At 51.6% G+C, this 12,593-nt stretch overlaps 6 protein-coding genes across 6 annotated transcripts; 1 reads left to right on the top strand and 5 right to left on the bottom strand.

Moving 5' to 3' along the window:
* Nucleotides 1–274: 274 nt before the first annotated feature.
* Nucleotides 275–2,429, bottom strand: BO79DRAFT_270999 (putative homogentisate 1,2-dioxygenase). Its single transcript, XM_025687325.1, has 7 exons — nucleotides 2,081–2,429; nucleotides 1,999–2,021; nucleotides 1,763–1,937; nucleotides 1,108–1,710; nucleotides 886–1,048; nucleotides 699–821; nucleotides 275–639 (listed from the first exon to the last, which is right to left on the bottom strand). Exons 1-7 carry the CDS (start codon nucleotides 2,198–2,200, stop codon nucleotides 380–382), a joined length of 1,467 nt encoding a protein of 488 aa, XP_025537171.1. The 5' UTR covers nucleotides 2,201–2,429; the 3' UTR covers nucleotides 275–379.
* Nucleotides 2,430–2,877: 448 nt separating this feature from the next.
* BO79DRAFT_153693 (putative carboxylesterase) lies at nucleotides 2,878–4,681 on the bottom strand (the record flags this gene model as incomplete). The annotated part of the gene is made up of 6 exons (XM_025678724.1): nucleotides 2,878–3,456; nucleotides 3,509–3,850; nucleotides 3,907–4,088; nucleotides 4,142–4,189; nucleotides 4,252–4,421; nucleotides 4,497–4,681. 6 exons carry the CDS (start codon nucleotides 4,679–4,681, stop codon nucleotides 2,878–2,880), a joined length of 1,506 nt encoding a protein of 501 aa, XP_025537170.1.
* A 624-nt stretch (nucleotides 4,682–5,305) lies between these two features.
* On the bottom strand, nucleotides 5,306–7,166 carry BO79DRAFT_199536 (MFS transporter; the record flags this gene model as incomplete). Its single annotated transcript, XM_025681425.1, has 5 exons — nucleotides 5,306–6,635; nucleotides 6,698–6,757; nucleotides 6,819–6,876; nucleotides 6,953–6,973; nucleotides 7,047–7,166. 5 exons carry the CDS (start codon nucleotides 7,164–7,166, stop codon nucleotides 5,389–5,391), a joined length of 1,506 nt encoding a protein of 501 aa, XP_025537169.1. The 3' UTR covers nucleotides 5,306–5,388.
* A 425-nt stretch (nucleotides 7,167–7,591) lies between these two features.
* Nucleotides 7,592–9,385, bottom strand: BO79DRAFT_177800 (NEDD8-activating enzyme E1 regulatory subunit; the record flags this gene model as incomplete). The annotated part of the gene is made up of 2 exons (XM_025679949.1): nucleotides 7,592–8,949; nucleotides 9,011–9,385. The coding sequence occupies 2 exons, from the start codon at nucleotides 9,383–9,385 to the stop codon at nucleotides 7,648–7,650; spliced, it is 1,677 nt and encodes a 558-aa protein (XP_025537168.1). The 3' UTR covers nucleotides 7,592–7,647.
* Nucleotides 9,386–10,073: 688 nt separating this feature from the next.
* On the top strand, nucleotides 10,074–11,141 carry BO79DRAFT_210426 (ribose-5-phosphate isomerase RKI1). Its single transcript, XM_025682800.1, has 2 exons — nucleotides 10,074–10,536; nucleotides 10,601–11,141. The coding sequence occupies exons 1-2, from the start codon at nucleotides 10,158–10,160 to the stop codon at nucleotides 11,041–11,043; spliced, it is 822 nt and encodes a 273-aa protein (XP_025537167.1). The 5' UTR covers nucleotides 10,074–10,157; the 3' UTR covers nucleotides 11,044–11,141.
* BO79DRAFT_199526 (WD40 repeat domain-containing protein) lies at nucleotides 11,120–12,481 on the bottom strand. Its single transcript, XM_025681424.1, has 3 exons — nucleotides 12,453–12,481; nucleotides 12,146–12,401; nucleotides 11,120–12,078 (listed from the first exon to the last, which is right to left on the bottom strand). Exons 1-3 carry the CDS (start codon nucleotides 12,460–12,462, stop codon nucleotides 11,280–11,282), a joined length of 1,065 nt encoding a protein of 354 aa, XP_025537166.1. The 5' UTR covers nucleotides 12,463–12,481; the 3' UTR covers nucleotides 11,120–11,279.
* Nucleotides 12,482–12,593: the final 112 nt, after the last annotated feature.

Here is a 12,593-nt window from a genome sequence, read left to right as displayed (position 1 = left end):
ATACCTGAGCATTTGGTGGTTGTCCTACTTTGTTGCCCCTCTATTCTGAGCGGTGAGCTTCCTAACCCTTCTCTCTAAATCCCTCAACGAATGCAAAGAACTGGTGAATTATGTAGATATGGCATTCTACAAATGATGGTACCTGAATAAACTATACGTCATGCACACGTCACAATTCTTCAGAGAAACAATAAGAGTAATGTTGGCATATGCGACTAGTGTCTCAAATATGTACAGACAAGACATCTAGTAATACAATCATGACAGATCACAGGCATAATAAACAAGGACACGCACACACAGAAAAGCAATGGCTAAGCTCAAGGGAGAAAAAATAAAAAACAAATACAAAACAAAGCATATATCTGCTATTCAAAATTTAGATCTTCATCCCCTGAGCCTTCTTGGCCAATAACTCCTCGACTTCCTTCTCGTGCTTGGAGAAGTTGTCGACGAGGTTATCCCACATCTTAGGCTCGTGCTCGTGGCGCTTGTTGCTTGTCCAGGCGTAATCGGTGATGGTGAATGGGCGACTTGACTCGAACATGAATGCCATTGAGGCTTCGGAGATCCGCATGGCTGGCGGGTCGATTTCTGTGGCGGCTTTGAATTCTTCGTAGGCGACGCCGTGGGGGACCACTGTTGATGATTGAGTTAGATGGATGATCTATCTGGGTCGGGATGGGGGTGATGCTTACTTCCACATTCGAAGGAGACACTTCCGGGTTGGAAGGCGTCGGAACGACCGCCGTAGTCGCCGTAGATGAGACCCATTAGTTCGGAGGCGGCGTTGCGGTGGTAGTATGGAGGTCGGTAGGTGTCTGTTATTGTTGTTGTTAGCGAGGTGGGAGAGTCAAGTGATATCAGTTTGTGGAAGGTACATACGTGATGCGACGTCCCAGCGAGGAGAGAAGATGAGTAGATCGGCCAAGGGAGCAGTGGGATCCCGGGACTTGGCTGTAAGGACGCAGAAGATGGAGGGGTCCATATGATCAACGGAGATGGAGCCGACGTTGACGAACTTGGTCATGTCGTACTTGTAAGGCACCTGTATGACCCATTAGTCTACTTTTGGTTGGAAACAAGCTGGACAGGGGAGTAGCATACATAGTTGCCATGCCAGGCAACCACGTCAAACGGACTGTGGTTTTGTGTGCTCTTGAAGAACTTTCCGCCCAGCTTGTACACAATCTCCCAAGGCTCCTTGGAGATCTCATACTTCGCCGTGGGGTAGAGAAAGTCTCGTGCATTGGCAAGTCCGTTGGCACCCAAGGGTCCTAGCTCAGGGAGTTCGAATTGACTACCCCAGATTTCAAGGATGTAACCACGAGAAGGCCCATCGGGAAGCTCTACGCGGAAACGGATGCCGCGTTGGATAATGACAATCTCTCCAGGCTGGACGAACAAGGGACCAAACTCGGTCTGAATGTCCAGTGCACCCTGTTGGGGAACGATGGCCATCTCACCATCCGAGTTGACAAAAGCCTTCTTGGTCATGCTGGTGTTAGCAGTATAGACGTGGGTGGCCAGGCCTTCCCGGAGGGTTGGCTCGCCCGAGCCAGCCACGGTCTTCAGACCAGAGACAAAGTCTACTTCGCCATTGGCTGGAATGTCAAAAGGGTGCCAGGCAAGCTGGGTAGGGGAGACATGGACGCGGGGGTTCAGAGGGAGAAAGTTGGATTCTGTGTCCTTGTTATCGGGAAGGTCGGTCTATAGTCAATGTTAGTAGGTAGCAACCCTAGATGACAGCTGCAGAACATACGAATCCCTGGTGGGCAACCGCCGGACGGGCACGGTACAGCCATGCCTTCTTGTTGCAATGCCTCGGGGCAATGAAGGCCGTGGCCGTCATCTGCTCAGCGTAGAGACCAAAGCGGACATTACGAGGGCTGTTTTGGCCCTGTGGAAGGGTGCCAGGCACAGCCTCGGAGGCGAACCTAGTAGATTAACTACATCAGCCAGTTGAATCGCTAGATGCAGGAGAACGCTTTGACATACGAGTTGCCGAATCCGGCTTGGTACTGTTACGATTGAGTTAGCGACGGTAAGCAGAGGATAGGCATCGGCACAGAACACTTACTTCATACGGATCATTTCGTCTGGTAGCGAAGGAGGGAATGGTGCCATCCTTCTGTGTCTCTGCCCAGTGGAAGATCTTCTGGTATTCTTTGGGGTCGGCGAGGTCACTTGTGGAGGGCATGATGGGTGGTAGGTCTCAGGAAAGGAGCTATTGTAGGAGTAAAGGGGGGTTTGAGAAGAGGATAGTGCGTTTATAGAGTCATGGATCGTGATATATGGGGAGGAGAGCCGGGGCAGGTTCCAGCAGGCTCATATACTTGAGCTGGTGGAGTCGGTCCAAGCGGGAAGCCATTATGAAGCAATTAATCAGACCGCTGGCCATCCGGATATCCGGGCCAGCTGATTCCAAGACAGCAAGTCAGGATGGATGGATGAGACCAGAGTTTGGGAGTATTGGATGGGTTGCATACAATATGGGAAGTTGGCAAGTAATTGGGGGACTGTTCGGCAGATGTCGAGGGGGTAGTGTTGCCGAGAGCAGTAGAAGCCATGAGGAACTCAGGCAACATCAGGCACCTCAGGCATCAGCCAGTGGAGCGACCCCACATGAGTCAGGCCTGAGTAACGGTGGGGAAGTTCGCCCGCCTTTGCGCTTGCGGGGACACCCCCGGGTAGCAGTCATCGCTGGAATTGCCGATGTATACTATATCCTCCAAAAAGTAATATCTACTTTGGATTCAATAGCTCACAGCTTACGGTGACACAAACAAAAGTAATAATAGTATAGGAAGTGTTAAAGGCATTGTATTTGAAAATTCTTCTATATATCGCCATCGAAATTATGGAGTAGATCGCCGTCTAATTCAACAAGCTAATCTTGCCTGCCGTCAAGGCAAATACAATAGGCATATAGACACCCATCCCAGCCTCTCTAAGAGCTTGAACATGCTCGACCCGTCTTCTGGACGCAAACTGCGCTTCAGAAATCTCTCCACAGCTCCCCAAAGGTCCGTAGGCGAATCTTCGCTCTGTAGACCACGGACTACCCCCGTTGACGAACTGTACCCAACGCTTCCGCATCTCCTGACCGACAGCTTGTGCAGCAGGGTTGAAAGACAGGTCAACGCCATCAAACAGGAACAGCAGGTCAACGGCATGATGGGCTCGGCTGGATGCCTGCCACGGGTTGGCCTGGTCAACCACATACTTGTAGACTCGTTTCCCTGTTGCCTGCAGTTTCTCGGCTACGACCTCCACCGGCAGCGTATAACGGACATCATTCACAAGATCCAGTGCACCCAGCTTGCAGGCGGTTGGTCGATCAGCCACAACCTGATACATTTTGCGTAACTTTGTGCCCCATTTCTCATCCTGCTCAAACGCTGCAGTAATGGCTTCTCCATCGAATGTCTCGATTCCGTTCCTCCAGATGACCGACTGCACGGAGATAAGTAAGTGATTTCAAATACTGCGATGAAGGATCACCCACCTCATACTCCGTATCACCAATCATGAGTTCTTCCACCAACTCCGACTTGCCTTCCCATCCTTGAAAGTCCTCATCCTCTTGTATCCACATGGTGTTCACATTGCACTCCTTCAAGGCCTGCAATAGAGCGGGCACCGACGACAGCCGGAGCGACGGCTCGCCCAGTTCCTGCACCTTGGCTTCCAGCGCCTTGATGAGACCTTGACCCTTCTCAACCGGCAAGGGAGAAGAGAGATAGAGGGATCCAGAAGCCAGAACAGCCCTCTTAACGGGTGTACCAGTGACTAAATGAGCATGAGTGTATACCGCCCCAGCACTCTCTCCAGCCAATGTGATGTTGTTCTGTAGGGATACCGATTAGCTTTAGTAGACAGACCACCACGCGCCGTAGTACATACTGGGTCGCCTCCAAAGGCGGAGATGTTGTTCCGCACCCATTCGATACCCAGTTTCTGATCCTTGACAGCAAGGTTCTTCTCCTTGCCGTTACCAAAGCTGAAGATATTGAGTCGGTAGTTGATTGAAACGAAGATGATAGGCTGGCCGGTTTTTATAGAGTCCGCGACGATCTTTATGGGATCTATTGACTCTGTTGTCAATTCCTGAGGATGGAACCCTCTCGGCTTCACTTACCACAGATCTTCGATGCAGCTGAGCAAAACGTCACCACCTGGGATCCTCCTGTACGACGTATGAGCAATTGCTTTCTAGACAGTATAGAAAGATCATATGACTTTACGTACCGTAAATCCACAAAAGCACAGGAAGAGGTTCCTTAGCAGAAGACACCGGAGGACAGGTAATATCCAAGTTCAAACATTCAAACTCATCCTCAGGCTCTTTGCCAATTGGAAAGTCCTCCGGGATGCGCAGCAAATGGCGAACGTCAACATCGACCTGTGGACACCTCGGCCTACCCAAGATTGAATCCAATATCAGCACTCATCCACGCGTTCCCGTCCAGCATAGAAAGGATTCAGAGCAGTACCCATATTGAGAAGCATCAACCACAGCATCCCCAAAGTCATCCACCGGCTGAGCCCGCTCAAACCGCGCGGGGACAGACGCGTACTTGATACCCCGAAACTCATTCACCGTGACTCCCTCCGACCCCCTCTCAATACCCGTAAACGTTGCACGAAGACCCTGATGTTGCACTAGCGGAGATGCCATTTTGCCAGTACTTTCATAGTATGCTACACGCGAAGAAGAGGAAGTATGACCGAGGTCAATATACAGGACAGTCCAGCCGGAAAGACAGGCGGGGATGGTGCCACCGGCTCGCCAAATTTCCTATGACGAAACATTCTAGCTCAGCTTCGTCTTCGTCAGTGATTTCTCAGCATTCATCCCTTCTGATCCGGCTCATGATTCACCAGGAAATGCCGATATCCGAGCTGTCTGGCTGGGTGACTGGCTGGATTGAGGGCAACTTGGGGCTGGCCGTCGCCCCCCCCAATCCGTCATGAGGTGGGGCTGTTGCGGGGAGATCCACCCGCTGCACAAAGTTGGGTCTTTCTTTTCTACTTTTGGTCGATCTTTCTGGTTCCTGGCTGGTCTCGGTTCGAAGACACGGAGGCGGGAATAGTTTTCTTGCCGTTTCACTAGTACTTAGTCTCACTGATCTGATTCTCCGAAACGGGCAGTTGAAACCGGGTTGTCGTTCCTTCTCTTTCCACTCAGAACGACAAATCCTGGCAATTATCTATCCTTTACCTCAGTCATTACCATCTGCGATATGCTTGTTTCCATGAAGAGTCATGTAAGTTCATATCTATTGAGGCGAGACTATTTTACCAGACATTACCACTATGTATATACACCATTTTATGCTAAACCGCTTAACCCCATTTCTTTCTTTTCCCCTTCTTCATGGTCAATCACTCTTCCGATGCAGCCGTTTCACTTCGCTTCTTCCTGAACAGAAACCCTCCCAAGAACAACAAAATCGGCACACCAGATACACCAGTCAGCAAGGCCAAAGCCCACGTCATGGTCTTCCAGCCCGCATTTTCCCGGATAAAGCCTGCAAAGAACGGACCAACAATGGTTCCAGCAGCATACGCGGAATTGAGGATGCCATATGACAAAGCCATGGCACCACCCTTACCGAAGATATTCGGGTCCTGTGCTTCCTTTTCCTCCACAATGTATGACGCCTCAACCAACAGGGGAGGCATCAACGAGGCTATACAAAAGCCGATGAGGACCAGTAATGCGCATAACAACACTTTCTGGCCAATGGAGTCGTGCGTGACAAGACGGAGCAGCACCATGAAAGGTATAGTGGAGAACAATGCTCCTGCCGCCATGTAGCGTCGTGCATTCACAAACTTGTCGTTGATCCAGCCGAAGAATGGATCGGAAATATGAGGGACGGACAAGGGCACGAAAATCAGCCCCTGGCCTGTCTGGTCCCAGCCAAAGGTGTCCTCGACAAACAGAGGAAGGACGCTGTCAAACGAAGTCAGGACCACGGAGACGATGAAGTAAGCCCAGATGGTGACTATCATGCGCTCTGAAGCAAGAAGAGTAAGAACAGCGCTTCTAGTCTTCTTGGGACTCGCATGTCCAGCACTTTCAGCAGCCTGCTGTCCGGTTGCAACCGGTTTCTTGGACTTATCATCAGATACACCAGTGGGCAAACGATCAGTAACATCTTCCACATCAGAGCACTTCTCCGTGGTTTCAGACGGCGAAATATCCGGATCTTGTTCCTTCTCCTGTTGCAACCACTTCACAGCATGCTTCTTCTCGATCATAACCAACCGCAAAACAATATCCACACCGACGAGAGCAAACGCCAGAGCAAAGACGGCATAGTATCCGCCACGGGCGTAAATAACACCACCAAGAAGCGGCCCACCCATGATTCCAAAGGTCATACCCATGCCGATATAGCCCATTGCCTGTCCAAGGCCATCTTTTCCCACCGTGTCGACCAGCAACGCGGCTCCGACCGTCCATACAACCGCTGCGGATGCGCCCTGGAAGATACGGCCAATGATCCAGAGACTAAGGTGAGTCCCTACACAGAGTAGAGCCGTGGAAGCGCCCAGCGCCAGCAATCCGACAATGAGTGGCCACCATCGAGATTCAAAGCGGTCGGCGATGTAGCCCGCAACGGCTGAATATTACAAGGATTAGCATGAACATTCTTTGAAACGATATTGCAAGGGTGATACTCACGCGATGCTGCTAATAGCGCTGCGCCATACAATGCTAACAAGATAGACGTCCATGATTGTTCTACCCCACCCTTATAGTCAGCATCAAGTCACCATCTATATAACAGAAATGGTCAACTCACCCTGATCAACAGACATCCCGACCCTTTCATGTAAAGCGGTAGGAGCCACGGGGACAATCTACGATTGACTTCAACATCAGTAATCTGAACCCAGACATAGTTAATCCAATGGTATGGTACATCAAGCCACGTACCAGTCCATAAAGTAAAACATCCTATCCAACATCCGATAGTTAGCAGGTGGGTCAAGATACCAAGCCAAATTAAGTAAAGAAAAGCAAAGCATACCGTGAAGACAGCAAAAACCACCACGAAGATAATAAACGCATTAGATGACCTCCACTTCAAGAATACCGGTGGCTTGGTGTCATCCTGCCCTGGCACTAAGCCACGCAGATTCCAGGTCATGTTATAAGGCTGTATGTATGTATGTACTAGAACTGCTTGGATGGGACTGGGTCGTTCTGCAACATCGGGACCGACTGACTTTCTGCAATGCTTCGGCGGGTATGTGTGGTTTTAACAAAATGTTTTAGTGTAATGCAGATCAGGATGATTACTTAATACCAGTAGATTAACTAAATGAGATTTACTTTGTGTCAGGAGTTGAGGTCTAGTTATACGTGTACGAGGGAGTGGCCGATCAGGGTCAAATCCTGTTGCTATGCGATCTGCTCGGCGCCCGCGGGACCCGAGCCCAGTCTTATCGATGGGTCACAGGCTCACCAGCGGGACGGGTTGAAATATCTACATGTTATTACGAATACAAATGGTCAGAATATGAAGTAATAATGGTTGACCAATTGTGAAGTGGCGTATTGATTTTCGTGACTCATGGCATAATGCTGCCTTATGGGGGCTACTGCAGGTTTCATATTCGCCACCGTCTTCATAGCTTGTACATCTCGCTGCGGCTGCGCACCCCGTCAAAAATGCAAGTGTTATCCAAGGGCACATACTGCCTGGTAATTACTTTGAGCGCCTCCTGCGCGACTAGTCCTCCGGTGAGCGAGGAGATGTTGTGTAGTTCACCGCCTTGCGTCCTCCGTAGCTCCTGTGCCGCTTGTAGGATTCGCTCCCTCGCGTCTCCGTCCTCAATAGTGGATGCACCTTCAGGGTGAAGCGCACCAAGGATGCGGTCTATTGCAGAGTCCCACACCTTCTCATCATCCAAGGCCTCCTCTGATATCTTGCCCGCTTGGATGTCGGTGATTATGTCATCCAGGGCCTGGAAGGCAAGGAAGGTCGGCACAAGGGAGTCTGGAATATCAATGTTGTTCCGAATCGCCTTTAGAGTAGTTGCCTCCCCATCCACTATCGGAATATCGCGGCCATGGATAACCTTGATGTGAGCCGCATTCTTGCAGAAGACCTCAATATCCTTGTCCGAAGCTGGGGCCGGGCGTGGTCCAAGCTGTGCTTCAAGGCTTCGGACGATCTGAGTAACTTCTTCTATGTCCTTGCGAGCCTTTGACTTGTAGATGTTCTGAAGAGAAACATAGTCGGCTGATTGAGCCTTCATGTCGGGTAGAGAGCCCGGTAAAGGAAGTAAACTGTGTCTATGGTAGTATTCACGGATGGCCGCCGCGATAATCCAGAAGTTGGCCGAGTCCGGGGCTGGGTGCTTGCATTCTTCCATCTCGAAGATCTCACGAAGGGAACTGCGTAAGCTGAATGGGTTCAAGGTCTTCAAAACTGCGGCAACAGCCTCATCATAGTTCTCCTCTCCACCTTCGGGGTTGCTTGTTCTTGCACTCGACCGCACCAGTTCCCTGAATTCTGATTTCTCTTTGTAATTCGATGGCACCTGGCCATCGTGCGCTTCTTTCCATTGTTCTAGGTGGTGCAGAAGAAGCAGAATGTACGGGACATGGCCATGCTGGTGATCATCCAGGCTGTCCAGGTTGCGAATGCTAGCACCGGCCGCTGCCAACTCAGGCCACGGGTTTAGGAGACGGAGATCCTGTGTGCTTTCAGGATCTGGATGTGTCTCTACTATAGGGAATGCGGCCGGGAGCTGGAGAGAGAAGGTGGAATAGAATCCAACCGAGCGTGTGTAGATTACTGGGATGCCAAACTCTTTAGCAGCCTTGCAAATGGCCTCCAAAGAAGGGCGTTTTACCGGTCCAGACACCAAGACCAGCTTGTGCTGCGGAAGAAACTCAGGGTCCTTCAGCAGTTCTGAGATTGACTTGTGCTCAGTCTTCGTTAGCTCTGCAACAGGATCGAGCAGTTGGGGTGGATGAAGTCACCTTAGTATAGAAGCTTCCATCTACGTCCGGGTTTAGTTCTCGTAGCAATCGACAGGTCTCCTCGGCTCGGGACTTGCCCAAGCTCTCTTCTTCCAAGAAAAAGTTGACCCCGAGGTCCGGCTCGGTGACAACTGCAGGGTCCACAATCGTGAAACCTCCGACTCCAGGAAGTACAAGATTCTTAAGGGTTTCCACGCCGACTACACCGGATACACCCGTGTTGTGCTTGCCCCAGGGTTCGTCAGAGTTGACGAGAAGCACGCGGGACTCTTCTAGAGCTTGCTGTCCACTTGCTGCCCACAAGCGCAATTGGCGATCATATTTCCTCTCTTTCGAGGACGGTCCAACCAAAGCACTCGGGAAGGCCTCTGCCATGAGGGGCTAAAGCGGAGAAGAGACGGAGATAGACAAAGACGAGTTAGGTCGAAAGGAGGGGAATCGACAAGCTGGAATAATGTTCCGGTGACTATCCCTGGTTGTAAGAAGATGGAGCAACACGATCACAAGCACCCGAATGGACCGATGACTTGTTGAGGTATTGATATTCCGATCAAGTAAGAGCGATGGAATCCATATGTTGGCTGTAGTCACATGATCGATGTGATGCACGGACCCACAAGAGCTGCTGGTGGCCTTGCTGCCTGTATGCCTGAGGCTGCCAATACTATGACGACACAAACCCCGCCGGAGGAAAAGACGCCGAACAACAATCTGTCACTCGCTGCATTTATCAGACGAATCTACGACTAGTAACTAAGTTAACTACTCTGTAAGCGGATGATATAAGCTGTCAAGATCTCAATTGCTATGCCATGAGATTCGCACTTCCGCGTGGCTGTCTGTCATCCCTGTAAGTGGTCCAATCCTTTTGCTGGAAAACTTTCCCTGGGCTTGTCGCATCTCCCCCCACCGCGGGCATCCACTACATTTGACGGTTCCTCCCCGAATTTGCAGGGGCTCGATTCGAGGGTTTCTTGTCCCCGGAATAGTCCGCCTACTAATCTTAAACAACAGATCCCGGCTCGGCAGTTTCCCCTCATCTTCTATTTATTCTCGTGTTCGTCTCTGCTTACGACCAGATCACTCGTCTCCTCCCGTTGTGCCCCTCTTCTCCCTTCCCAACGCTACCTTTCGCTGTCATTCCACCATGGCCAGCGTCGTCGAAGCCGCAAAGCGCGCAGCCGGTAAGGCTGCCGTCGAGAACCACTACCCCAAGGACGCCAAATACGTCGGCATTGGCAGTGGTTCGACCATTGTCTACGTGGTCGAGGCCATCAAGGAGTCCGGAATAGACACCTCTGCCACCAAATACATCCCCACCGGCTTCCAGTCCAAGCAGCTGATTGTCAGCGCTGGTCTGACCGCGGTGGACTTCGATGCCCTCCCCGAGGGCACGGTTCTGGATGTTGCCTTCGATGGTGCCGATGAGGTCGATGATGAGCTGAACCTGATCAAGGGTGGTGGTGCTTGTCTCTTCCAGGAGAAGATTGTGGCTCTTCAGGCCAAGGAGTTCATCTGTGTGGCTGGTGAGTATATTATACGCCGATCGATAGTGTCTGGAGGACATGCGCACTAACTTCCCGTTGATAGACTCCCGCAAGCTCCAATCCCGCCTGCTCACTGGCTGGAAGTACATCCCCATCGAAGTCGCTCCTATTGCCGCCCGTCGCGTTCTCGGTGCTCTCAAGGAAATTGGCAGCATTGACCCCGCTATCCGCTTGAACTCCGACGCCAAGCAAGGCCCATTGAAGACCGACCAGGCCTTCTACATTATCGACGCTCCCTTCAAGACTCTGCTGACCCAGGCAGACGTCGCTGCCGGAAAGGACGGTAGTGGCAAGGACGGCGTGTGGGAGGTCCACGCCCTCTCTCAGGCCATCAAGCAGATTCCCGGTGTTCTCGACGTGGGTATCTTCTCTGGCGTGACGGGCCCTCAGGCGCAGGCGCTCGGTGGTGTCGGAGGCCAGAAGCCTATTGCTGCTTACTTCGGTATGCCTGACGGCTCGGTGTCCGTCAGAAAGGCCGCTGCTTGAATGGGACTGCTCCCTAACGCCATATACGATACGTCAAGAGATTAGAAGAAAAGTACAAGTACAAATGATACCATGTAGACTGTTAGCACGAATCGGACTATTTTACGCTTTCTATAACCTGGTGCCTCGTAACTGTGATATCAACGAACCAAAAGTAAGAACAAGAACACCAGTCTCCGCACGCCGGTCATCAAGACAAAGTAAGTTAGTTTCATGAGGCGACAATATACTCAAGCTTATTTGGCGCCCTTCCCCTTCGCTTCCGTCTCGCCAAGCTCACGTACAAAGATCTTAACCGTCCCTTCGACAACATCATCTGTCCCATCCTCGAAGCCCGGGCTGATCGCGATCGCGAGGTACTTTCCATTACCGCTAAAGTCCACGGCAGCCACACTCGACGGGTACTTTTGGTACTGTCTGATTCTCCTCTTCGCGATACCATCCCAAAGCGCGACCACTCCATCACCACCGCCAGAGGCAAACGTACCATGAACCGGGTGGAACGCCAGCGCATTAACAGGGTAGACAACGTCGACATCATCTGCCGTCTGTCTGTGACACTTGAAGGCATATTTGCGGGCCTGCGACTCAGCAGACGGATCGAACCATTCGACCGCAACACGGCCCTCGATACTGGATGACGCGTATCCTGCATCGTCAGGCATGCACGCCACCGAGCGAGTCATGAACTTCAAGCTGCTCTCCCTTCGCTGCCAGGGCTCGATTTCAATCTTGTTGGGGCCCGTACCCTCCGACTGAGCGGTGAGCATAGCCAATGCTTTCAGATCGTAGATGTGTAGGGCGCGGGAAGCCATTGCGACGACGAGCTTCGTAGCGGTAAGAGACATGGAGAAGGGCTTCGAGGGGAGGGGAATGATAGCGGGGGCTGTGGCGGGATCGTTCGTCGGGTGCACATGCAACGTCGAGTCCCAGGATGCGGATATTACTAGGTTGTGTTCCTTGCTGAAAACGACGCTGCGCACGCCGGCCTCGTGGCTGCTGAGGACAGTCTGGGTGGATGATGCTACATCAATTCTGTTTGGTGTCAGCAGGGAATGGGATGAGGATGCGCCGATTGGTAACGGACGTGACATGAACTCACTTCTTGACGTCCCAGTCCAAGCCAGCCGTGTAGATCTCATCCTCGGTTGCGCCGAAACACACATCCAACACCGGAGCACGATGCTCGAACTTCTGTAACAACTTTCCTTCTCCGACGGCGCCATTCTCGTCGCGCAGGTCGTACAGATACACGTTCTTATCCCATGAAGAAACAACGATTCGCGTGGAGTCGGGGTCGGGCGAGAACTTCAAGGCGGAGATAGCATCCGTCGGCGGGGACGCGACAGAGAATTGATCTGGTACCTGTCAGTGGAGGATGGTTGCCATATATACAATACGCGACTTACTTGACGCCATATTCTTTGCTTGAACCTTCAACGAGCCCAAATGTATATCGTTGTTGATCGGCCCGTCGTCATGGAAGCTTCACCTTCAGACCATTTTCTGCCATCCGCCACCGCCCTGGAATATTCTCCCCGCCATCATCA

The sequence above is a fragment of the Aspergillus costaricaensis genome (genome assembly GCF_003184835.1).
Source record: "Aspergillus costaricaensis CBS 115574 unplaced genomic scaffold BO79scaffold_26, whole genome shotgun sequence".
NCBI classification, from domain to species: domain Eukaryota; kingdom Fungi; phylum Ascomycota; class Eurotiomycetes; order Eurotiales; family Aspergillaceae; genus Aspergillus; species Aspergillus costaricensis.
This window is presented reverse-complemented; position numbering and strand designations above follow the sequence as displayed.

Bases quoted from the DNA above. Each gene is read 5' to 3' on its own strand.
- BO79DRAFT_199526 (XM_025681424.1), bottom strand. The intron at 12,079-12,145 runs GTGAGTTCATGT...GACACCAAACAG, and splicing joins TTGGACTGGGACGTCAAGAA to AATTGATGTAGCATCATCCA.
- BO79DRAFT_210426 (XM_025682800.1), top strand. From the start codon at position 10,158: ATGGCCAGCGTCGTCGAAGCCGCAAAGCGCGCAGCCGGTAAGGCTGCC. The intron at 10,537-10,600 runs GTGAGTATATTA...TCCCGTTGATAG, and splicing joins GGAGTTCATCTGTGTGGCTG to ACTCCCGCAAGCTCCAATCC.
- BO79DRAFT_270999 (XM_025687325.1), bottom strand. From the start codon at position 2,200: ATGCCCTCCACAAGTGACCTCGCCGACCCCAAAGAATACCAGAAGATC. The intron at 2,022-2,080 runs GTAAGTGTTCTG...CAATCGTAACAG, and splicing joins GACGAAATGATCCGTATGAA to TACCAAGCCGGATTCGGCAA. The intron at 822-885 runs GTATGTACCTTC...CAACAATAACAG, and splicing joins TCGCTGGGACGTCGCATCAC to ACACCTACCGACCTCCATAC.